At 41.4% G+C, this 25,266-nt stretch overlaps 1 protein-coding gene and 1 pseudogene across 1 annotated transcript in view; both read right to left on the reverse strand.

Moving 5' to 3' along the window:
* PAPSS1 (3'-phosphoadenosine 5'-phosphosulfate synthase 1) overlaps positions 1-25,266 on the reverse strand; it is a 103,894-nt gene that overhangs the window by 77,175 nt on the left and 1,453 nt on the right. The window contains exons 2-3 of the mRNA XM_047091792.1: positions 12,346-12,460; positions 5,503-5,738 (exon numbers count right to left, since the gene is read on the reverse strand). Coding sequence (XP_046947748.1) covers positions 5,503-5,738; positions 12,346-12,460 — 351 coding nt within the window. The remainder of the gene's footprint in view (positions 1-5,502; positions 5,739-12,345; positions 12,461-25,266) is intronic.
* Positions 6,307-6,625, reverse strand: LOC124520735 (cytochrome b-c1 complex subunit 7-like; annotated as a pseudogene).

Here is a 25,266-nt window from a genome sequence, read left to right on the forward strand (position 1 = left end):
CCGCATCAGGCTCTGGGCTGATGGCTCAGAGCCTGGAGCCTGTTTCCGATTCTGTGTCTCCCTCTCTCTGTGCCCCTACCCCGTTCATGCTCTGTCTCTCTCTGTCCCAAAAATAAATAAAAAACGTGGAAAAAAAAAAGCTTTTAAAAAAAAGGTACTATAAATGATCAAGGATGAGTAAAAGTGCTTTATCAGCTGAGGCAGTGGAAAACTAAATATTAGACAAAACTTAATTTATATTTTAAAATATAAACAAAAAAAATTTAACCCAAGAAACTATTTCTTCATAACGATTTTAAAATTTGATATTCTAAAAATCCAAGATATTGGGGAGTTCCAGGAGGGAAAACAACAGATGCCCTGTAAAAACTTTCACCTAAATTTTACAGGGAACCACAGTCAAAGCCCAGCCTGAATGCAGGTGCCATCAGGCCTCTCATAACATGGTCAATCTTAGCCTGAGCCTGAGTCCATTCAGAGTCCTCAAGGTGGTTTATCCCCTTGCCAAATACAAGGTCCTGCGACCACTTCTCATCTCTAGCACTCCCAAAACTTTACTTTTCTGTCCTGCCTCGAACCCCCCAACTCTCTGGTAATCACCTTCACTGCTCCGCCCTGTCCTCCGGAACGGTTTCCTAAGTCAACCTCTTCTTTCTGTCTAAGCTAAAACTGTTTCCCCCTTAAGATCCACTCATCTTTCCATACTCAAGGCCAACTCCACATTCATATGCTAGACACAAGCAGTGCCAACATTTCCAAAGCCAGCCCTGCAACTCCCGCCACTCTATGCCCACACAGCTCATTTTACCATTCACATTTCTTATGGCCCCTACTTCCACGGTCACTACTCTCCTCTTCCGCATTTCAAAACGAAGATCCGCAGGCACGAATGCTCTCAATCTCCTCTCAGCCATATAAATGTATCCACATGCCCAGCAACCTTTGTCTCCCTCACTCCTGCTACTCCTTCCTCCCTTTGAATTCCAGAGCCACCCCTCTAATGGACCTTCCTCAATCCATTTCCCCCCTCCATCTGAAATCCTCTTCCTTCTCTGCCAGCTTTTTCCCCTGGCAACAAGTCACTTATCCATTAAAAACAAGTGAACTGCGGGGGCATCTGGGTGGCACAGTCGGTTGAGCGTCCAACTTCGGCTCAAGTCATGATCTCACAGTTGGGTGTTCAAGCCCCACATCCGGCTTGCTGCTGTTAGCAGGGAGCCTGCTTCAGAACCTTTCTCCTCCTCCTCTCTCTCTGCCCCTTCCCTGCTTGGGCTCTCTTGTGCATGTGCGCACACGCTCTCTCTCATATAAACGTTTTTAAAAAAAGTGAACTAGGGCGTCTGGGTGGCTCAGTAGGTTGAGTATTTGACTCTTGATTTCAGCTCAGGTCATGAGCTCACAGTTTGTGGGTTCAAGCCCCGCATCCAGCTCTGCGCTGACAGCCAGAAACCTGCTTAAGAGCCTCTCTCTGCCCCTCCCCCACTCTTGAACACGCTTATACTCTTTCAAAATACATCAACATTAAAAAAAAAAGTGAACAAATCACACAAAAATCCCTTAATCATAAGTACTCTTCAGCCTTTGAATTACAGGACTTTCTGCTGCTGTTCACACTACTAACTCTATATATTCCAGTGACGCTATTTCCTAATCATTCCTATGCAGGCTCCCATGGCTCCTCCTACTTCCCCATCCCTTCGACACTGGTGTTGCCCACAGCCCATTAGGAGCCCACTGCTCACATGAAGTCAGTCCTTGAGCACTTTCCTCAGCAGCCTTCACAGTGTCGACTACAACATATACACTAATGCTTCAGCCTGAGGCCCACCCTCTCTCCTGGAAGTAAACACACCTTTCCAACCTCCTCCTAAATATACCCACCTGGAGATCTCACGGGCACCTCAAACTTAGTATGTCCATAATGGCATCCACCCTCTTTTCTCCCCAGCTGACATCCCTGCCTATACTGCCCAATCACGGATGACAGCACTATTCACCCAGAATCCCAAGAGTTGTTCTGGTTCCTTCCCTTCGTTCCACACCCCACCCCCTCTGCCTTCTGCCACTAAGTCCTTCAGATTTTGCCTCTATTACACCAACCCAGTCTGCACGTCTTCCCTACTCCCGAGTTCAACCTCATTCCTGGCCAACTGCAACAACATGCTTTTAATCAGTCTGCTGGCTTTTAGCTTTGATCTGCTCAAAGCCATACCCTAACACTGTCCCTAGAATAGCAGAGGATGCAAATTCAACCATGTCGCTAACTTTTCAGAGATTCCCTACCACCATCAGGGTAAAACCCAGGCTTCTCAGGGAGAGGCATCAGGTGTTCTATACCTGGCCCCACCCTTCTCAGTCTTACACTAGATATTCTATTAATAATTAACACCTGGCTGTTACCAGGTGTTTGGACCTTAGGCCTTAGCCACCCTCCCTGCTCAAAACCCTCCACCCTTCTCTTCTGGCTAAAGCACGTTCTCCTCATAGCACAGTTCTGTGCTGACATCCTCCAGGAAGCCCAACCTGCATGCCCAGGCTGACAGAGGGCCCTTGCTTCCTCTGGCTTCTCAGAATACCTGCTATATACCTATCATAGATCTTATTCTGATATATCTTTCATTAGCTATAATAACCACAGCATGTGGTAGAATGATTAAGGTGTGACCTTAACTGATCCCAACTGTCCTTTTATATGAATGTATTTCCAAGTTTCTGTCCACGACTCTCTTCTCATTCTATACAACTCTTCTATATACTCTATATATACTCAACTTCGACTGGGTTTTAATTAACAAAGTTAGTGATTCCCAAATCTATCTCAATTCTACACAGTTTTTCTGAGAACCAATTTTCCAATGACCTGCTTACTCTACTAGGATTTCAAACCTAACCCACCTAAAATGAAATAGTCATCTCCTCCCTTCCCCTCCTGTATTTCCTAACTCAAACATACCATCTTCTATTCAGAAAGAACCATCATTCGTGCTCACCCCAAATTCAACAATCAAGCAGGCACCAAGTCCTACCGATGCTACAGGCTTAAGAGCCCTCAAATAGGCCCCATCTTTTCCATTCCCATTGTTGCTGTTTGAATTCACTCTGAAAGCCTCCTCACCAGTCTCCTATCTCCAGACCACGCTCATTCCAAGCTTCAAAGGTGACCTTACTAAAATGCAAACCCAGAGACAGCGTTCCTTAGAACAATCTCAAACTGTCAAGTTTTGCCCTATGGGGCAAAGTCCTGAGCAGTCAAGGTTCATCATCGAACCTCTGCGAATAGCTCTAGCTTCATCTCCCCTCACATTCACTCTGCACGGCAGTCGTAACAAAGTACCTACAGTTCCCCAAAAGACCAGACTCCCCCACATTTCCATGCTGCTGCAAACACTGTACTATGTCTCTGTTAAAATAGCTTTCTCCCTCTGGTCTCAATAGTATGCTCTGATTCATCCTCCATCACTCATTTCAGGCATCATCTCCTCTGCGATTCTTCCACAGCACCTCTCATATACATTTACCTAATCACCTGCTTCAACATATTGTAACTGTTCACATCTCTATGATCCCACCAGACTGGCGAGGAACTATCAGGTTTATTTTCAGAACCAAGATGCCCAAGTTCAATGGTGACATAGAATAATACACATATCCTGTATCATATGGTTTGATGCAAATATCACAGATTTTGACATGACCTAAGCACAGTCCAAACCTCACTCTCTGTGCTTTTAGAAGTGAGAGCAACAAATTTCGCTCCGTACTATGGAAACAAGGGGGCCAAAAAGCAGATCAGTACATACTTTTAGAAATCCAGCTGACAGCTCTCCAAATCACGTTACTTTCTCCTCTTCTAAGAGTTGCAAAGATTTCCAGAATGTGCAAGAATATCAGTTGTTACATTACGATGAAACTGTTTATATCAAGGATTCAAGAACTCAAACAACTATCATTGTCTTACACACTTCATGATCCAGTATACTTTAAACGGATGTATTGATGCTGATCCCAATGTTTCAGGCAAATGAAAAGTACTTAGTCCTCACAGGACCCTTTAGGACTCCTGCCATGGTTCAGTTAAGTGAATCTTTACAATTAACACTCCATCTGATACTTACCTGTAACTCTTACAGTTCATGTTTTATTTTGGCTTTAAAAAAAAAAGTCTATGTAACCATCCAAATTCATGATACAACACTAGAATTGTGCTATTATTTATATTTACTCAATACTTAGTACACACCAGGCACCATGCTGAAAGCTTTGAACGCATGATTTACCTAATCCTCAGAACAACACTGGGAGGTAGGCATTATCTGAGCTTAGGAAGGTCAACTCAACTGGCCAAGGTCATAACAGGCAGAGGTGAGATTCCAACCCATTGTTTCTGGCTCCAAAGTCCCTGCTTTTAACCACATGGTAATTCACCTGCTCTTTCACATCTGTACTATGCTGTCATTTAACAAACACTAAATATCTACTGTATTCCAGAAGCTGGGCTTGGCATCAAGATTATAAAGATAAATAAGATGTAGTTTCAGCCTTCAAGGAACCAGTGGGGGTTAGAGGCAATAAAGCGTGGTGAGTAGGTATATGGATTCCAATGACATTGTCTAGGTGCCTTGCTCTACCATGTACAGTGACCCTGGGTAATTTACACCTTTTTCCTCATCTCTGCCTTCTTCATTTGGTGATAAGAACTACGTGAGTTCATTCATGGTATACAGCTGGCGTTTAATAAATGTTAGCTGCTATTATTTTCATTACTACCACCACTACCACCACCACCACCACCACCACTACGACTGCTGCCACTATTACCACCACCAACCAATGAACTAGCATTTGTAATAAAACAAAGGGTTAGGGCACAATAACAAGGGCACCAAAGACAGGTACCCCACAAAGGCTGAGGGAGAAAGGGAAGGCACTCAGGAGGAGGAGATGCCTAACCTGAGCCTGAAAGCACGAACAGGAGTCAACTGATGGCGAGAAGAGAAGGATCGATCGAAGGAGAAGAGTGCCTTCCAGGTGGGGAAACAAAAATCTCACGTGAGAAATGACATGATTTTTTTAAGAGAACTACAAAACAGTGAATTAGTGCTAAAATAAGAGGAGGAATGTGATAAAAGAGGAGAGTGCTTCTGTCTGTAAGCAAAGAAGCCATGGTCAGGCACATGTTAAGAAACTTAAGACTTTCCCTGAGTGTCTGACACACATTGAGTATTCATTATACATTTATTGAGTTGAAAAGTCAAGCTTGAAATAATGTGGCCACTGGCTTGAGGTCAACAAGTTTGGTTATACTTTGGGAGGCAGGGGCAGTCATAACAGGTTTTATTAAAATGGAATTTACTCAGAAAGTCCCAGCACAAAAGTGTTGTAGGTTAATTATTTTAATTTGAATTTAGCTTCGAAGCATACATGAGCTTTTCAATTACTTGTTTTGCCTGAGGCCATCTCACTCGATGATGTCAGAACAGCAATGGTACAAAAGCTACATACCTGAGTATAAGGGGATATAAAACTTGTGATGCACACTAAGCCAGCATCTGCAAACAGCTTAGCAACTTCTGCAATGCGTCGAACATTCTCTTCTCTGTCTTCAGGACTAAAGCCAAGATTTTTATTGAGGCCTTGACGGATGTTGTCACCATCCAAAGTGTAGCATGGGATACCGTGGCAAACCAAGTACTCCTCCAGAGCCATGCTCACTGTGGTCTTTCCTGCTCCAGACAAGCCTAAAATTCAATAGTCCAAGCACATTTCATATGCAATGTTAGGAGACCACTTAGTAACAAAGAATTTAAATCACTGGCTTCATAACACTCATTACACATAGAAATCCCTCAGTAACATTTATCCCACATTTCTCTACAAGATTTAGATCTTAGCTAGAAAAACATCTATAGTTTAAATAAAATAAGAATTTATGTTTTTTAAATAAATAGACATTCACATAAAGTAGTACATTTGCAGTTCAAATAATTCTGAATTGTACACTTCAGGTTTACCCAACTTCTTTTTTGGGTTTTTTTTAACTTTTTTTAATGTTTTATTTATTCTTGAGAGACAGGGACAAAGCATGAGCAGGGGAGGGTCAGAGAGAGAGGGAGACTCAGAATCCGAAGCAGGCTCCAAGCTCCGAACTGTCAGCACAGAGCCTGACATGGGGCTCGAACTCACGAACTACCATGACCTGAGCTGAAATCAGACACTTAACCGACTAAGCCACCCAGGTGCCCCTGGTTTATCCAACTCCTAAAAAATGTTTCAGGGCAGCTACAACCACCAACTTAAACTCTGCGATTATTTCTTTGCCCATTCTTCTCTTTTCTTTCCCAAATAACTTCTTTCAGATATGGTGCAAAGTAAAATTTTTCCTGCTCGTATTTTGTCCACTGCTCTTTAGGCAAGATACGCAGCCTTATGGTCAGGTCCACTGCTCTCTGAATGCAAAACAAGCTGTCATTATACAGGTTCTCAGGAAGCTTTATGGCCTCTTTCACATCATCATGTTCATAAATGGTAACACCTCGCATTAACCCCAGTTTATTGAACCCTGCAGCATTGTAACACCATTTTCAAATACCCTCTGGCCACCGGCCTGACGCGCAACAGCAGGCCTGCTGGCCATTTTACCCAAGACTGCAGCGCTGTATACTCAAGTATTTGTTTTTAATAATTCCTGGCTGTGCCCAAAGGCATCCTAGAAATCACTCCGTTTCAGATATGCACTTTGTCCTCCTGTTAACACTACTCCAGAGCTGCATGCCAACTTAAAAACTGAGTTACATGCCCAAATTATTTCTGGTGAGGGAAGAAAAAGGACAAATGAAGCTATCTCTATATCCTAGGATCAATACCTCTCAGAGACAACCATAGATAAAAGTATCTGGGAGTCCCATTTAAATTAACCTTGAAAGAATATCCTCATTTCAACTCACCTTCCTGTACCAATGATGTTTATTCACTAAACAACAAGAAGGAAAAGGAAAGCATACATTCATGCAGAAACACGTGCCATCTTGCTGAGTATGTAATTACAGAATTCGTAACTAAGGTGGTTACGAGGCAAGAGATAATCATGTATGGATTCCCCTGAAAGACATTATGAAGGTACAATTGATATGTTAAGAGATTCAATGGTGTTGAGGCACCTGGGTGGCTCAGACGGTTAAGTGTCTGACTTCAGCTCAGGTCATGATTTCACGGTTCATGAGTCGCGCTCTGTGCTGACAGCTCAGAGCCTGGACCCTGCCTGGGATTCTTTCTTTGCCCTTCTCTCACATGTGCGCCCATGCATGTGGTCTCTCTCTCTCTCAAAATAAATAAATAAACTAAAAAAAAAAAAAAAAAAAAAAAAAAAAGAGGAGGATTAATAGCATTAGTTGCTTTATACATTAAAAACCTGTATTAGTTTTATATTAAAAAATTGTATTAAATAAATAATATTAAATATTAAAATTAAATATTAAAAATTAAATATTATTAAATAAATAAAATTAAATTAAAATTGTATTAATGAGCATAGCAGATATTTTCCAAAGATGCCCACAACAGAATTTCCGACCCTGCAAACTATTTGACAATGTGACATCGCCACTGTCACGTCAATAGGCAGAGTCTAATTCTCTACTCTTGAATCTGGGCTAGCCTTAGGACTCACCTGTTGCCAAAAGGATGTAGTGAAAACGACAATGTGTGACTTCTGAGGCTGGGTCAGAAAATGCTACCTGGACACTCCGTTTGAGAGAAGCCCACTATTAATACCCTGAGGCCACCGTGCTCAAGAGATCACTAGCAAGTGTTTCAGCCAGCTAAGCTCCCGGCTGACAAGCGGCATCAAGTGAGTTCGTGATCACGGACGCCAGCCAAGTGAGCCTTCAGAGAACTGCAACCAAGCCAGACATCAGGGCAAACCGCCCAGCTGAGCCCTCCGGAAGTCCTTACCCACAAAATGGGAAGTGAATTAAAATGGCTGTTTTACACCACTAGATCTTGGCTAATCTCTTACACAGAGACAATAACTAGAAAAAAGAGATGGAGACGGGGAGGAACAGGAAAAACAGTTTTCTGTTTTTTATTGTTTTTAACCACCAGCTGGACACTAAGCATCAGAAAGAAAAAAAATAACGCTGAAACTGGAAATCTTAGACTTTTTACACAAAACAACCTAAATCGTAATAAAAGTACCTATTTATACACACATATATATATTATATATATATATAATATATATATACACACACACACATACATACATATACATAGTTTGAAACAAAGCAAGAATAGACTACTGAAAATTTTAGTTACTGACACAGGAAGTTTCGTTGAGATTACAGTGAACACAGACAAAAAGACAAAAAGCTAAAGCAGTTAGAGAAAATTAGCAGATAATTACAAGACAGATAATCCAAAACTTAGATAAGGAAAATGTGTATACCCGAAGAAAAGAAACCAAATGTACGAGATTGAATAATCCCCCACCTCCAATTCATACACATCTGGAACCTCAGAATGGGACCTTAGTGGTAAATAGGGTTTTTGTGGATGTAATTAAATTAAAACGAGGTCATACAGTACCAGGATGGGCACTAAATCCAGAGACTGGTTGTCACTGTGACAGGGCCATGTGAAGACGAAAGCAGGAGACAGAGCACTGCATCTACAAACCAAAGAAGGCCAAGGACTGCCAGCAACCTCCGGCAGCTAGGAGAGAGGCCTGCAGCAGACTCTCCCTCAGGGTCTCTAGAAGGAACCAACCCTACCAAAACATTCATCTCAGACTCCCAGCCTCCAGAATGGTGAGAGAATATATTTCCGCTGTTGGAAGCCTCCCTGTTATTTTGATGTGATTTGTTAGAATTAGGATGGAGAGAATTAGGGCTAAGACCCCTCCTAGGTTATTGGAGATGGATCCGAGAATTGCGTATGCGAACAGGAAACATCACTCAGGCTTAATGTGTGGTGGAGTACTTAGGAGGTTGGCAGAGGTGTAGTTGTCTGGGTCTCCTAGTACACTAGCCCTGGTAAACTAGTACGCCAACCAACGTAGAAATATAAAAGAAAGTTTATCTGGAGTACAATCTGAGAAAAAGAAAACTATGTTCCAGGAAAATGACAACCCACTCAATACCCCAACAGATCCTGATTAAGCTACTGAATTGTGAGAAAAAGAAAGAAATCTTTACTTCCGGGGCACCTGGGTGGCTCAGTCGGTTTCAGCAGCCAACTTTGGCTCAGGTCATGATCTTGGGTTTCTTGAGTTCGAGCCCCACGCGGGGCTTGCTGCTGTCAGCACAGTGCCGCTTCAAATCCCGTCCCCCTCTCTATCTGCCCCTCCCCCGCTGTGCACGTTCTCAAAAAGAAAAAAAAAACAGAAAAAGAAATCTTTACTTCCATTTCCAAAAATATTGTCAAAAAAAAAACAAAACAGCAAAGGCTATAGAAAATTTGACAACATAATTAACAAGCTTGATCTAATGAGCATATCTAAAAACATTGCACATATCGGGGGAATAGATGTTCTTTTCAAAAAATTTTTTTTTAAGTTTACTTATTTTTGAGAGACAGAGACAGGGCATGAGCAGAGGAGGAGCAGAGAGAGAGGGAGGCACAGAATCTGAAGCAGGCTCCAGGCTCTGAGCCATCAGCCCAGAGCCTGACGCGGGGCTCAAACTCAGACTGTGAGATCACGACCTGAACCGAAGTTGGACACTTAACCAACTTAGCCACACAGGCACCCTGATGTTCTCTTCAAATATATATTTATGAAAACTGATTACATACTAGACCATAAAGCAAGAACCAAAAAATCTGATAAACAGTATTTATAAGCATCATTAGTGGTAAGATAAATGGAATATACCACACTCAAGAAAAGGATTACCCAATATTCTAAAGATCAATTTTCCCCAAATTGACTTTTAGATACAATGGAATCCCAAACTAAATCCCTATCAAATTTTAGAGTTAAACCAATCACAAAGTTTATACAATAATGCAAAGAGCCCCCCTGCCCCACCACCAAAAAACAGTCAAGATAGTACTGATGAAGAATAAGAGGACTTATTCCACTGGATTTCAAGGCTTATAAATATATAGTAAGACAGTGTGGCAATCACAGAGGAGCAGACCAGAAGAATAGATCAGAGAGCCCAGAAACAAATTCACACCTAGGTGGAAACTTGACATGACACAGTTGGCACTGAGGGGAAAAAAAAAAAAAAAGGATGCCCCTTCATCAATGTATGCTGTTGAGACAACTGATTATCCGCATGGAAAAAAAAGAAAATAGACCCCTCCCTCACATACACACAAAAATCAACTACAGATGGATAAAGGGCCTAAATGAGAAAGGCAAAACTGCTAAAAGAAAATATAGGAAAAGAAACAATTTTTCAGGCTTCCAGATGAAAAAGGAAACCTCCTAAAAAGAAAAAAAAAAAAAAAATCAAATTAGTCTCACACTTCTTCACATCATTTAATACCAGATTAAAATGGAGTAATGCTTTAAGAATTCCAAAACACAGTATGAACCAAATATATATTTTATCTAGCCAAATCATCGTAAAAGACAGGCAGACATTCTCAAACACAAAAAGTCAGGAAATTCAGAGCTGCCTGGGTGGCTCAGTCAGTTAAGCATCTGACTTCGGCTCAGGTCATGATCTCACGGTTCCAGAGTTTGAGCCCAATGTCCGGCTCTGCACTGACAGCTCGGAGCCTGCTTCAGATTGTCTCTCTCCCTCTCTCTGCCCTTCCCCCACTCACACATGTGCGCACACTCTCTCCTCCTCTCTCAAAAATAAACATTAAAAAAAGAAATCTCAGGGAATTCAAAATCCAATGGAGGACTATCTTACAGAAACAACAGAACACAAACACTTAAAACTAGACCCAAAGAGAGAGCTCATGAGTGGACACACCATAATAAAAGGACTGATGATGAACTGGTGGATATAGAATCAACTTACTTACAGAGCTCAAACAAAAAACAATCATGAAAATTTAAGATTTGAGAACAGAATGTGTTATGAATGTAAACAATGGAAAAGTAACAATTTAACAACAACCTAAACTTAAGAATGAGGAGATGAGAAGAATGTGAGGACAGGGTCTTCTTTCCTACAGAAACAATTAGACGTGTCTACAATTGAAGCATATAATTAAAAACACACACAGGGGGCGCCTGGGTGGCTCAGTAGGTTGAGCATCCCACTTCGGCTCAGGTCATGATCTTGCGGTTCGTGGGTTCGAGCCCCACATCGGGCTCTGTGCTCAGAGCCTGGAGCCTGGTTCAGATTCTGTGTCTCCCTCTCTCTCTGCCCCTCCCCTACTCATGCACTCACACACTCTCTCTCTCTCTCTCTCTCTCTCTCTCTCAAAAATAAATAAACATGAAAAAAAATTTTTAAAAAACGCATACACACAGAAAATAGGAATGCTGCTTTTCACCCATCAGCAAAAATTTTAAGGATTGGTAATATCCATGTTGATGAAAAGACACTTGGAAATGGACCCTCTCCCACACTGTTGGTAGGGGAATAAATAGGTATAAAATTTTGGTGGTTAATTTTAAATACAATTAAATATTTTTAAATTAAATTTAATTTACAATTAAATACAAAATTTTAAATACAATTACTAGAAGTGAAAGAATCTGTCATTCTTATATGTTTATTTTTGAGATAGCACAAGTAGGGGAGGGGCAGAGAGAAAGGGACAGAGGATCTGAATGAGGCTCAGTGCTGACAGCAGTGAGCCCAATGTGGGGCTTGAACTCACGAACCACAAGATCATGACCCGAGCCTAAGTCAGGTGCTCAACCGACTGAGCCACCCAGGTGCCCCAAGAATCCATCATTCGTAAAGCCACCTCCAAAATCTAGATCAACTGACCCTCTCACCAGCCCGCGCTGGCTGACCTGAAGGAAGACTCTGGGAGAACCAACGAAAAAAACAATCAGAGGCCAAAGCAAAAATTCTTTTTTGTGAAATTCTTTATCACTGTTTCTCTTCATATCGTTTACATCATTAGCTTCTTGAAGGCAGAATCCAGGTCTTGGTGCATACAAAAATTTATAGAATATAACATAGCTATTAACTAGAAAGTAGTTTTAAGATGCATTCTGGTTTCCCCCTTTACTTCAATAGCAATTCTGTAAAGAACAAAAGGAATTACCAAAAGGAAATAGGTTATAATTAAGCAACGCTGCCAGGTACATGCAGTGATGTTCCAGACACACAAACAGCTCAAAATTTAAATAAATACCCTTAATCCTTGTTCAAGACTGTCTATAAACACTGCTTTTGAAATTAACTGGTTTATTTCTCTTGATCTTACCTGTCAGCCAAACTGTGCAGCCACGAAAACCACCTCTGGTCCCCACGACCTGACCTCTCTTGTTCCTGCTGACATGGTGAGCTTGATAGGTGACATTAGTTGCTCTCTGCATCCCCTGGAAAAAATTTAAAAAAAAAAAAAGAATTCTGATTTATCTCAGTCCTTTAAAAAGTAAATACATATTCCTTGCTGTCACTATTCTATGTAACATGCCAAAAGCAAGGAAAAAGATTAAAACTAACAGTTTTCGTTATAGTACCTAAGCATGGTGTTCGGTGTTTTGCCAATTAATTTAATTAATAATTTAATCAACTCAGCTAGTTTAATATTTGATTTAATTAATTTAACCCTCTGAGCCACCCAGGAACGCAAAAACTCTTACTCCTGTGTTTTTACAAATGAAGATGTTAAACCTGAGAAAAGCTAAACAACTTGCCCAAGTGCCAGTTAACAAGGGAGCAGTGGACTCCATAACCCAGTCAGTCTTCCACTCACTTAGGCCCTACTAGTATACCATGTGAACTAAACAGGGTCCCTACCCTCACTGAGCTTGCATCACATTGGGGGAGACAAAGCAGTAAAACTTGGTCGTATCAGAGCATGACAAGTGCGACTGTAAAAAATAAAACATGGTAAGCTGAAAAGAGACATTAGGGATGAGTACCTCTCTAGCCAGGACGATCAAGAAAGGCCTCTAAGAAGGTAGCATAGAAGCAGACTCCTAAACAAAGTGTGGAAGGAATGTCTGTAGGCATCATGAAATGCACAGTAGTAAGAGCTTTTGCGTTCCTGGGTGGCTCAGAGGGTTAAATTAATTAAATCAAATATTAAACTAGCTGGATTAATTATTAATTAAATTAATTGGCAAAACATGAAATTCATTGCTTATTTGTAGCTATTCCAAAAAAAAAAAAAAAAAGGAATGCAATCATTTTCCCAAATATTCTTCAACAAAAATGGCATAAATTTATACAGGTCTCAAAGTATCCAAATGGACATTTCTCCAAGCAAAAAATACAAATGACAAAAAAAGCAGATTAAAAGATGTTCGATATCATTAGCCACCAGAAAAATGCACAGCAAATCAAAACCACAAAGAGATACGTATATGATCCACCAGGAGGGCTATAATCAAAAAGACAGTAACAAGTGCTAGTGAGAATACAGAGAAATTAGAATCCTCATACATTTGTGGTGAAAATGTAAAATACTACAGCCACTTTGGCAAACAGCAGTTCTGAAAATGTTAAATATAGTTACCACGTGACCAAATAAACTCCCAGATACTCACAAGAAAACATGTCCACACAAAACATACATACCTAAGTTCCTAGCAGCTTTATTGATAAAAGCCAAAAAGTGGAAACCCAATTGTCCACCAGTTGATAATTAGATAAGATATTTTAAAATTTACACGATATACCCACTCAATGGATTATCGGGCAACAAAAAGGAATGAAGTACTCAAACACGTTACAACTTGGATGAACCTCAAAAACATTAGGCTAAGAAGCCAGTCACAAATACCCATGTATGGTATAATTCCATTTATTGAACTGTCCAACACAAGAAAAGCTAGAGAGACAGAAAGATTAGTGACTGCCTCAGGCTGGGAGACTGGAGGGCAGGGAGAGTGACTAGTAATGTGTAGAAGGATCTTTTGGGATTATTAAAATGCTCCAAAATTGATTGTGATCATGGCTGCAAAACTGAAAAATATTAAAAGCCATTTATGCATTTTAAACAGATAAATTGAATGGTATGCATATTATATCAATAATGTTGTTTTCTATACAAAACAAAATGAATTAGAGTCTCTATTTTCTCTCCCTATGGAGCAAAACCATAATTAAGGTTCTTTTTAATAGCATGCCTTTACAAAATAGGTACGTGACAGCATCCTTTTTTGATAGGGTGTTTGTATTTGATACTGCTTATAAGCTCTTACTTTTTGAGGCAGTTTTATTCATCACTCATTCAAAACTATTTACTGAATACATACTACATGCTTGACATTCCTCTAGGAATGAAACAGTTTACAGTACCAATAAAAAATCTCTGTCCTCGGGGCGCCTGGGTGGCGCAGTCGGTTAAGCGTCCGACTTCAGCCAGGTCACGATCTCGCGGTCTGTGAGTTCGAGCCCCGCGTCGGGCTCTGGGCTGACAGCTCAGAGCCTGGAGCCTGTTTCCGATTCTGTGTCTCCCTCTCTCTCTGCCCCTCCCCCGTTCATGCTCTGTCTCTCTCTGTCCCAAAAATAAATAAACGTTGAAAAAAAAAATTAAAAAAAAAAAATCTCTGTCCTCTTGGGACTTTTATCTGGTCCTCACTCCTAGTGCAGTGGTTCTCAAAGTGTGGCCCCAGAAGAGCAGAATCAGCGTATCCTGGGAACTGTTAGAAATGCAAATTATTAGATCCTGCCTCCAGGCCAACTGAATCAGAAACTCTGGGGCAGGGCCCAACAACCTGTATTTTAAAGCCCTCCAGGTGATGATGATACAAGTTAGTGACTGAAAGCCATTGGACTAGGGATGCCTAGGTGGCTCCTGTCCATAGAGTATCAGACTCTTGATCTGGGCTCAGGTTATGATTCCAGGGTCATTGGATGGAGCCCTGCAATGCTGAGCCTAGAGCCTCCTTAAGATTCTCTCTCTCTGCCCTCTCCCAGCCCCCCTGCCACTCCCCAACTCAAGATTCTTTTCCCCTTCCCCTGCATATTCTCTTTAAAAAAAAAAAAAAAAAGTCACTGGTCACTGGAAGAGACAACAGGGGGAAGAAAGACCAAAATGATTAAGTAAATTATATAAGTTATGCAGGAATAAATATCAGAAAGGAGAAAAGTAAATAAAGCAAAATTGTGAAGAAATATCAGAGAAGTGATGTCCAGACAGAGTGGCTTCACCAAAAAGAGGACACTTAAGACCTGTGATGAGCTGGGGCGGTGGGGGGGAGGTGAAGCACCTCCAGACAGAAGGAAGAGTGAGAACGCAGAAAAGTGAAAATGTGGACGAGGGAAATCTAGAGTGGTTGGCAGGCAGTCTGAACAACTCCTGTGAAGCCAACACTCACAAATTCAAAGCAATACCAGTCACTAGGACAGTGTTTTCCGCAGCCACATCAGGGACACAGGTTGAGGCATGTAACAGTCAGAGTAGATCCAACCAGGGCTGTGGTTTGGCCCAGAGGTCTTCAAAATGGGGAACAAACACCCTTGGAGGCATAAAAGCATGACCTTTGTAAAGGAATGCATTTCTATCCAGATCTTCAACTTCCAGATGTACTCTCTTCTAAAAACGGTCTGCCCGAGGCGCCAGGTCTCTCTTCCCACTTCCCCGCCAACAGTGCAGGTACTCCTAGTGCACCAGACAAAGGCATCTCTGCCCGTCTGGGTCCTACCATCACTCATTGTGCAAAATCCTCTGAGGCCAAAGGGACAATCTGCCAATTCTTTTTAATAAGTACACCACAAGAGTCACACCCCTCACCCACTAATCGTCTCATTAACAGATGGATTTCCAATAAAATTATATTATACATGTTCAATAATCACTTATGAAAAATTATAATATGGGTCACCCGACTTACTTCTCTTCAATAAACTAATGAAGCAAACATAACTTTCCAGCTCCACATTTCCAAGATCTTAAACAAAAACAAGGTTCCCCACACAGATATCCTCATCTCTTGAGGAGGGACACCTCTACCCAGAGGTCACTAGTTTCAGCCCCCAGCCAGGCTGCCTGGGGAGAAGGGGGTAGGGTGGGGGGGTGCTACACAAGTCAGCTGCAAAACCTGTTTGACTCAGGTCATTTTGCTTTGGGATTTGTTCCAAGTTATTTCGGTTTGGGGCAAGAAGAAACATGTATCTAATGAATTTTAATTCATTCTGGCCCTGTAAAATACCTCCTGCTTTCTTTTTAAATTGAGTAGAATGCATAAAATTACCTGAGAAGCTATAAACCAACCACTGAGGATGTGGCTGGGAGAAAATATAGGATAAGCAGAGATTGTCTGTTTTAATCACTAGAAAAGAATGTTACCTCAGGGTTTCTTGCCTCCCACATTTAAAAAAATTCTGGCAGCAGGGACGGCAGTCTAAGGACGCTTATTGTTTATGGATGTTTGATCTTTCTCATATTACAAAACAATCTTAAAAAGAAAAAAAAGCTCTGCCACAATCTCCTACCTCCCAGTTTCTCAGAGTAAATTAAAGAGCACTTTTCTTAAACTACTGGAATAGCAAGGAGGTGGAATTATGCCTGAACTTTACTAAGAACCTAAAGGCCACTCCCACATGCAATCTCCTAGTTCCCCTTCCCTTCTTTTCCACCCTCCCGCTGGCCAAATCCTTCCCCCAATTACACCCACAAGAAATGACATTAGTGACTCACTAAGAGCCAAGAGTGAGTCGTTTCCTTCTGATTCTACATTCCTGCTCAGTCTTCAAGGGCCTAGCTTCTATCCACAGGACAGAGAAATCAGGTTTATGGTTTCCTTCCTAATTGTCTGGGTGGTTTGTAGAAATATTTACGTGGCCTGGTGTGTGCACCCAGGCAGTCCCTGTAACATTTACCGCCTATATGGTTTGACTGTTCTTGAGGGACCGTTTTATACTTTCAGGTGTCTTTCTATGTACATATGTTTTGACTTCCTTGGGTGGGTAGGTCAAGCGCAGGGAGCTGCAGTTCTTGGTATTTTCCCCAATGTTCCAACTCTTCTCTTGTGCCTAGTCAGTGCTCAGTAAAAGTTAGATATAAGCTACTTATTTTAAGGTATGATTTGTTTTCCCTGCCTAACGTGCCAATGAAGACCAACATTCAGCAATCTTAAGTCTAGCAGAACTGGGATGATTCATTTCAACAGAATTTATTCACTTTCAACATGCAGGGCTAAACAACTCTCAGTCCTGTTACCAGGCTAACTTCACATGGCCTCTGACAATTGTGGTGCACATTTTCTACACATTTGACACACTTCTGTCATGATGCACACAAGTGGCCCAGGGTGCCTTTTTTGACCGTCCTTAATTTCCACATGGGCGGTTTTATTATTTTGTCCACTTCCCTATGGGACAAATGAACTTCTCCTATGATGCCATTTAGAGAATTTTATGCCTTATGAGTTTATCATGACTTTATGAGCAACTCTGCCTTTTTAAGTGGAATGTGTAAAAGCAATGAGCATATACCAAATAACAAGTATAATTCTGGACTCGACATCTATCACCCATCCCACCACCCGCCTTAAGCTGACTGCTAAACAGTGTATTCCTGAAAGGGTATTACGGAAACTGGTCTGGACCACCTGGCAGAAGAACCAAGCAGCACTCGGAGATCTTGGAAGGCAGGAGGTTTATTTTAGACCAGTGGGCTCAGAGATCACCCTCCAGAGGTCTGAGCCCAGAGCATCAACAGAGGGGACAATTTATAGTCTGTTACTTCTGCATTCCTCATTAGTAGTAATTTGGTGCCAGTGGCAGCAAGCAGGGTGGGAAGAAGAACCCGGAAGGGGAGTCTTCAGGCTGGAGGGACTGGAGTTCCCCTATCAGTCCTGTCGGCCATCTTATAACAGATTTTTCCCTGTCAAGGGAATCTCTGAAACTGTAACAGTCATGTTTCTTTCATGTCTCAAGACATACTATGGAGAGATGGTAGCGTAACAAGTGAATAAAGTGAAGACATGGCAGAGTACATACAAAAAAGAAGAAACCTTGGGGCGCCATGTGGCTTGGTGGGTTAAGCATCCGACTTACACTCAGGTCATGATCTCACGGTTCGTGGGTTTGAGCCCCATATCGGGCTCTGTGCTGGCAGCTCAGAGCCTAGAGCCTACTTCGGATTCTGTGTCTCCCTCTCTCTCTGCCCCTCCCTCACTCATGCTCATGCTCTGTCTCTCCCTGTCTCTCAAAAATAAATGAACATTGAAAAATAATTTAAAAAAAAAAGAAGAAACCTTTAGCTCACAGTCACTGATAACTTAGTTACTCACAAGTGCAATTAATCTTCTGAACATTAACAAGCCAAAGGCAAACAGCAAAAGTGAATATCATACATTGCTGGAAGCTGAGAAAACTTGAAAATACTATACAACACCGTGAGATTCCAAAACATGCTGCACAGCAACACTGGAATGATGTTGCTCATCAGGAAGCGAATCTCAGGCTCTCTCCCAGACCTCCTGAATCAAAACTAAGTCCCTAGGAGGCTTATCTGATTGCCATCAACTACCATGCATGCACTCTGTATATACTTCATAGGTACCCAACTAGTCTGTTTTAAAGATTAAGCAACATTTACATATTGAATCAAAATTTCAAAATGTCGGTACCTTTAATGGAAGGGCCCTAGGATGACCTCCAGGTAGAAAGCCCAGCTCTAAGATTCCTAGAAGTCAGAAACGAATCTAAGTCTATTTTAGTCATTGATCCCTTCTAGATACTGGGGATAAGATAACACTTCAGGTAAGGAGACAAACTGTAAATAAAGAAATCATTACGCCATGACAGACCCCTGCATCTCCCACCACAGTGACAGTGGGGCACTCCCAATACATACGAAGGGAGTTCAGAAGCTGGACAGACAAAAATACACTAACGTCTACCTCAGATGTTGAGATTAACTACTAAAACGATGCGAGAGTACACAAAAACCATGGACACAAACGTTCACAACAGCATCACCCATAAAAGCCAAAGAACAGAAACTCAAATGTCCATCACCTGATGAATGGATAAACCAAATGTGATATATATCCATAAAATGGAACATGATTCGACCACCTAAAGGAATGAAGTACTGATAACATGCTACAACATGGATGAACCTTGGAAACATTATACGAAGTTAAAGAAGCCAGATGCAGTAAGCCATATGTTGTAGGATTCCATTTACAGGAAAATTTGGAATAGGAAAATCCAGAGACAGAAAACATTATGGACTGTCAGGAGCTAGAGAGAAAGGAAGAGGTAGGAAGGGGAATGACTGCTCGTGGGTACACGATTTCTTTTTGAGGTGAAAAAATGTTCTAAAATTAGACACTGGTGATGGTTGTACAACTCTGAATATACTAAAAAAAAAACTTAAACATAGCTGTACAACTCTGAATATACTAAAAAAAACTTAAACATACGAGAGATAAAGACACAGAGAAAGGATGCAAACATCAAGGAAACTAGAAAGAAGACACAGAACAATGGCTACACTCACCTAAATTGAAACTGGACTTCTATACATAATGTCTAACATTCCCACTATTTTTATTGGTTAAAACTCACTCAGTAAGGAATTATATCCTTAGAAAAGGACATTTCACAGAAATAATTACCACTTAGGTAAATACCAAAAAAGAAAAAAAGTTATTCTCTTCATTTACATTACTTAGTAACTTGCTTTCAAAACAATTCAGAGTTGGGAATTTTAAGCATCCGACTTCAGCTCAGGTCATGATCTCATGGTGAGTTCGAGCCCCATGCAGGGGCTCTGTGCTGACAGCTCAGAGCCTGGAACCTGCTTCGGAATCTGTGTCTCCCTCTCTCTCTGCCCTTCCCCCACTGGTGTGCGTGCACACGTGTGTGCTCTCTCAAAAATAAACATACAAAAAAAAACAGCAAAAGATGGTAACTTCCAAGCTGGTGAATAAGAAAATGTTATTATCAACTGGATCTTACTTTAAATTCCTAATTTTGCATATCAGAGCTATGCAATTTCCTTTCCCTTTTTCTTACCCAAAACAAAGCGGAGAAACAGGGTCTCTCAGCTTCAGCAATAACGACTCCTTGAGCCAGATAATTCTTTGTTGTGGGAGCCATTCTGTGCACTGTCAGATGTTTAGTAGCATCTCTGGCCTCTATCCAGGGATGCCAGAAGCACCCCCAGCACAGGCACACGCTAACAATCAAAAATGTCTCCAGACACTGCCAAACACCCCCTTGGGAGTGGCAAAATCTTATCTGGTTGAGAGCCACTAGAGTAGAGAACTACTTCTCAAAATTCAATGTAACAGAGCTCAGGCTGGGAAAGTTTATTTCACAATTCACATGTAGAGACACAAGTATGCTGAGAGGGAAGCTAATACTGCCAGGTATCATGCCAGAAGCCAGGGCTACAGAATCACCCAGAACTAGGATTCCAAAGTAGCCACTAGCTCTCAAAATTTCTTGCCCTGGAAAGAGAGTAAAAATGAATACATGAATACATAAATACACAGAGAGTAGAAGAAATGCTGGCAGCCACCCCAAAGTTACTATCTAGACATGCCCTGTCAATACAACTTTCTGAGATGATGAAAATCTTCTATACTGTACTGTCCGATACACTGGCCACTAGGCAGTGGAGTGCCTGAAATGTGGCTAGTGCAGCTAAGGAAAAGAATCTCTTACTTTACTAATTTTAACTAAATTTAAGTTGCCATAGCTGGCTAGCAGCTATCAGATTCGACAACACAGATCCAGACCTTGCTATCGTTCTTGTTATTGTTGTTAGTCAACATTCGTAAGAGTACATTCTTGGTGGAAATCCAGCTTTCCTTCTTCTTTAGGCAATTTTTCCAGCAGATCAATACCTGCCCCTGACCATGGCCAGGCCAATGCTCTGAAGAATGAAAATATTGGCCTCTGCCTCGGCCCTTCATAAGCTGGGTGTTCTGCATGCGTGTTTCTGTTCTGTTCCACCTCAGTCTCCTCCAAAATCCAGAATGAGGTACTGGCCTTCTGTGAAAGGCATCTAACAGTTTATGGGACAAACTGCTCAAAAAAGGTAGAACTGGTAAAAGGGAGAATTATCTCATTCATTTATTTGTTTGCTTTTTAATTAACTCTTTCCCAGGTAGAATACAATACCTTCTCTGTCTTTTTACTACTGCATCCCTAGCACCTAGAACAAAGGCACACACAGAATAGGTGTTAAATATGTGATGAATAAATAATAACAAGGGGGCACCTGGGTGGCTCAGTCAGTTAAGCATCTGACTCTTGATTTCGGCTCAGGTCATGATCTCACGGTTGCGAGATCAAGCCCCACATGGGACTCCATACTGGGCGTGGAACCTGCTTAAGATTTTCTCTCTCTCTGTCCCTCCTCCCCCCCCCCAAAAAAAAAAAATAATAAAAAATAAGAAGAACAACACCTTAAATACTGTTCATGTGCCAGGTATCACCATAGTATTTCAAATATACTGACTTAAACCTCACTACAGCAGCACCTGGGTGGCCCAGTTGGTTAGGCATCCAACTCTTGATCTTGGCTCAGGTTGCAATCTCACGGTTTGTTACATGGAGCTACCCCCACTCCCACCCCTACGGGGCTCTGTGCTGACAGCACAGACCCTGCTTAGGGTTCCCCCTCTGCCTCTCCCTCGCCCATGTGTGCATGTGCACACTCTCTCAAAATAAATAAACTTTAAAAAAAATTTTTTTATAATGTTTATTGTTATTTTTGAAAGAGAGACAGAGAGCAAGCAGGGGAGGGGCAGAGAGAGAGGGAAACACAGAATCGGAAGCAGGCTCCAGGCTCTGAGCTGTCAGCACAGAGCTCAACACAGGACTCAAACCCACAGACCACGAGATCATGACCTGAGCTGAAGTCAGCCGCTTAGCCAACTGAGACATCCAGGCACCCCTTCAAAATAAATAAACTTAAAAAAATAAACCGCACTATAACCCTAGGAGATATGCACTATCTCCTAGTGGAGATATAGGTCCACCATAAGCTGTATCTTATTATTCACATTATTACCTTTGAGGATGAGGCACAAACGTATTACGGTAACATGCCCAAGATCACACAGGTGGTGACAAAACTATAATCTGAATCCTACCACATATGAAGCATATTCTCTAAAGCTGTGCAGAGATATTAATGTTATCTAAGGATTTTAATGTCTGAAGCACCCAAGCTTACTATGTACCATATTCCTTATCCCCATCTTGTTATATGAGAAGCTCAGTGTAGACACAAAACATCTGTAATGAAATATCACTACATAATACGTGATAGTGGCAGCATGCAACATAATACAGGGGTGCATACCCAATTCAGCAATGTGTAAGAGTGTGCGCACACAGGAGGGAGGGCCACTGTATGATAAGCCCACAGCTCTGCGAAGATTCTAGGAAGTGACAAAGGTTAACATGCAGCCCAGGCACAAGGAAAGGCTTGTGTAAAACCATGAGGATGAAAGGTACAGAAGAAAAGTTGGGGCTGGAGATATGGAGCTATGGAAATTTGGGGGAGTAGCAGGAGATAGGGGTATGGAAAGGCAAACCAGAATGAGACTACAGGTTGCTTCTGAATGTCAGCCCACTCCGTGGGCTAGAGGCTCCAACTCCCCAGTAAGGCAGGTCCAAGCAAGGAATTCAACCCAACATGATTCTACCAAAGGGGTGAGTAACCCCTGGACCTGAACTGAGTGCCCCACATCTCCCTCAGCCTAACTCACACACTCCTAAGGGCAGATAAAAGCTAGTCCCACATTGGGGCGTCTGGGTGGCTCAATCGGTTAAGTGTCCTCTTGGTTTCAGCTCAGGTCATGATCTCACAGTTACACGAATTCGAGCCCCATGTCAGACTCTGCACTGAGAGTGGAGCCTGCGTGGGATTCTCTCTCCCTCCCTCTGCCCCTCCCCCACTCACACTGTCTGTGTCTCTCTCAAAATAAACAAACCTGAAAAAAGAAAAAAGCTGGTCTCAGTATAGAAAGGTTCAGCCAGATGGAGAATGAAATGCATTACATCTGATCTTTTGTCAGACTGAGGTATGAGGAAGCTAACGAAGCAAGTTTATTCCTGATTTCTCTTTAACCATTCTTGTAGATGTATGGAGACATCTCCCTCTAATACTAAATAATGCTTCCCAATGCCAGAACATTATATTTTCCTAGGTCTTTCCTAGCTCTCATGAAGCCCCTTCTCTTACCTGTTCCTTCACAGGAGATACTACCCAAAGCTTAGGACTTAGGCTCTCACTTTTCTCTTCATTCTCTAACTCAAATTTAATCATCAAATCTTTATTTCCAATCTTAACCCACCTCAGTCCCTATCATGTTGTCCACGTGTCCCTACTGAGTATTCGAAATGAGGCTAGTCTGAATTGAGATGTGTAAGTGTAAAATACACCCTTAAGTAATATATATTAGTAATTTTATGTTATGATAGTATTGAAGTTACATTTATGTTGAAATGACTGTTTTAAATATGTTGGGTTAAATAAAAGACATTAATCAAATTTATTTCAACCTGTTTCTTTTTTCTTCAATGGACCCTCTAGAAAATTTTCAACTACATTATGTGGCTCTCACTATATTCCTATGGAGAGCATATCTACTAAAAGCTGTCTCGCGTGTGCAGCATGCTTAAAATTGGATCCACCACTAAGAAACTCTATGACATCGCTGTGCCTCAGTTTCTTCATCTATAATATGGAAATACTACTTGTAATAAATAGGATAACTGTAAAAAATAAGAACTATACACATTTACTATATGCCAGGCACTGTAACTATTTCTCATATATTGGCTCCTTTAAATCTTCACAACATCCCAGTGAGACCAACGCTTCCATTTTACAGGTGAGCACAGGGAAATCAAGTGACTAGCCAAAGGTTATGTGGTTAGTAAAGAGCAGAGCCCAGATTTGAGCCCAGGCAGCTTTAAATGACTATCTCTCATGATATCCACTTCAGAAATTTGCAAAAATTCAGTAAGTTAACTTAAGTAAGACATTTAAAACTGTATTGGGCACACAGTAAATTCTCCTTCAGTGTTTAACTTTTATCAGCATTACCCCAGCCTCCAGCCTACTTCCCAATTTCCCAGCACGGCACAATTTTTCTCCCCATTTCTCAAGATTAAAACCTCAGGATCCAACTTTTAACACACCTCCCTCTTTCATTCCCTAATTCTAGTTAGTCAGCTCCTTCTTACTCTTCCTTGTGTGTTTTTAATGCACCTATTCTGCTATTCCCACAGGCGCTTTAACCCGGCCCTTTGCACCCTCGCATCGGATAAATCAATACCAAGAACAACTTAAACAGTGTTCATGTACCAGCACGCTCTAAATCTATTAGTTCATTTAGACCTCACTATAACCCTATCTGTTTTCTAAGACTTCCACATCTAGGCTTTAACAGTATCTAATTTCCTCAGTAGCCCAACCTTCCTGGAAATCCAATTTCATCATGTGATGGAAACTTTAAAGGAGTATGGGTTCTTCACACTTGTGTGTATCAGCTGACTTCAGTATGTGAAAGGAAAATATGATGGATGTTCTCTATTGGGGCAAAAAAAGACTTATAAGGCCCAGAAAATTAAAAATTCTAGCCTCACCAAAAATCTCCCAAGGAATCAAGTCTTAACTGAGCTAACATTAACAACTGCATAACCTAGCCCCACCCTACCCATTCAAACTTCTCTCCACTCCTTGGTAAAAATTCTCCAGAGTGGTTAGACAAGGTTTCCTTGTTTCCTTGTTTTCCTTGTTTCTATAAAAAATAGTATTATTAATTCTTATTTCCAGCCTTTATTCATACAGTTCCTCTCTGCCTCACAAATCTGGGCACATTTCTCCTCCATAAACTTACCCCAAACATTTAGGATAAACTAATCTCCCTTCTAAACTGCGATAAAACATGTCTTGCACTAGTCACTGTGGTCTGATATACTCATCACCTGGCAAATGCCACTTCCAGCCCCAACCAGGCCATGAGCAACTGGCCGGAAAGCATGGAGTCCCTCATTTTTCATCTTCTCCATCAGTGGCAAAGGTCTCTACAAAGAATGAACACCTATTTGGCAAACAGTTAAAAAATAAATTATGGACGGTGTAAATGAAATCATCTGTAAATACCTAATTTAGCCAACCTTATTTCACGAACTAAAAAATACCATGAGGTACAAGAGCCACACCAAGTTACATGGTAGTGGTTTCACT

This window comes from Lynx rufus, unplaced genomic scaffold, assembly GCF_022079265.1.
Source record: "Lynx rufus isolate CCGP_SWC_20201006 ecotype Redwood Valley unplaced genomic scaffold, mLynRuf1.p SCAF_3, whole genome shotgun sequence".
Taxonomy (NCBI): Eukaryota; Metazoa; Chordata; class Mammalia; order Carnivora; family Felidae; genus Lynx; species Lynx rufus.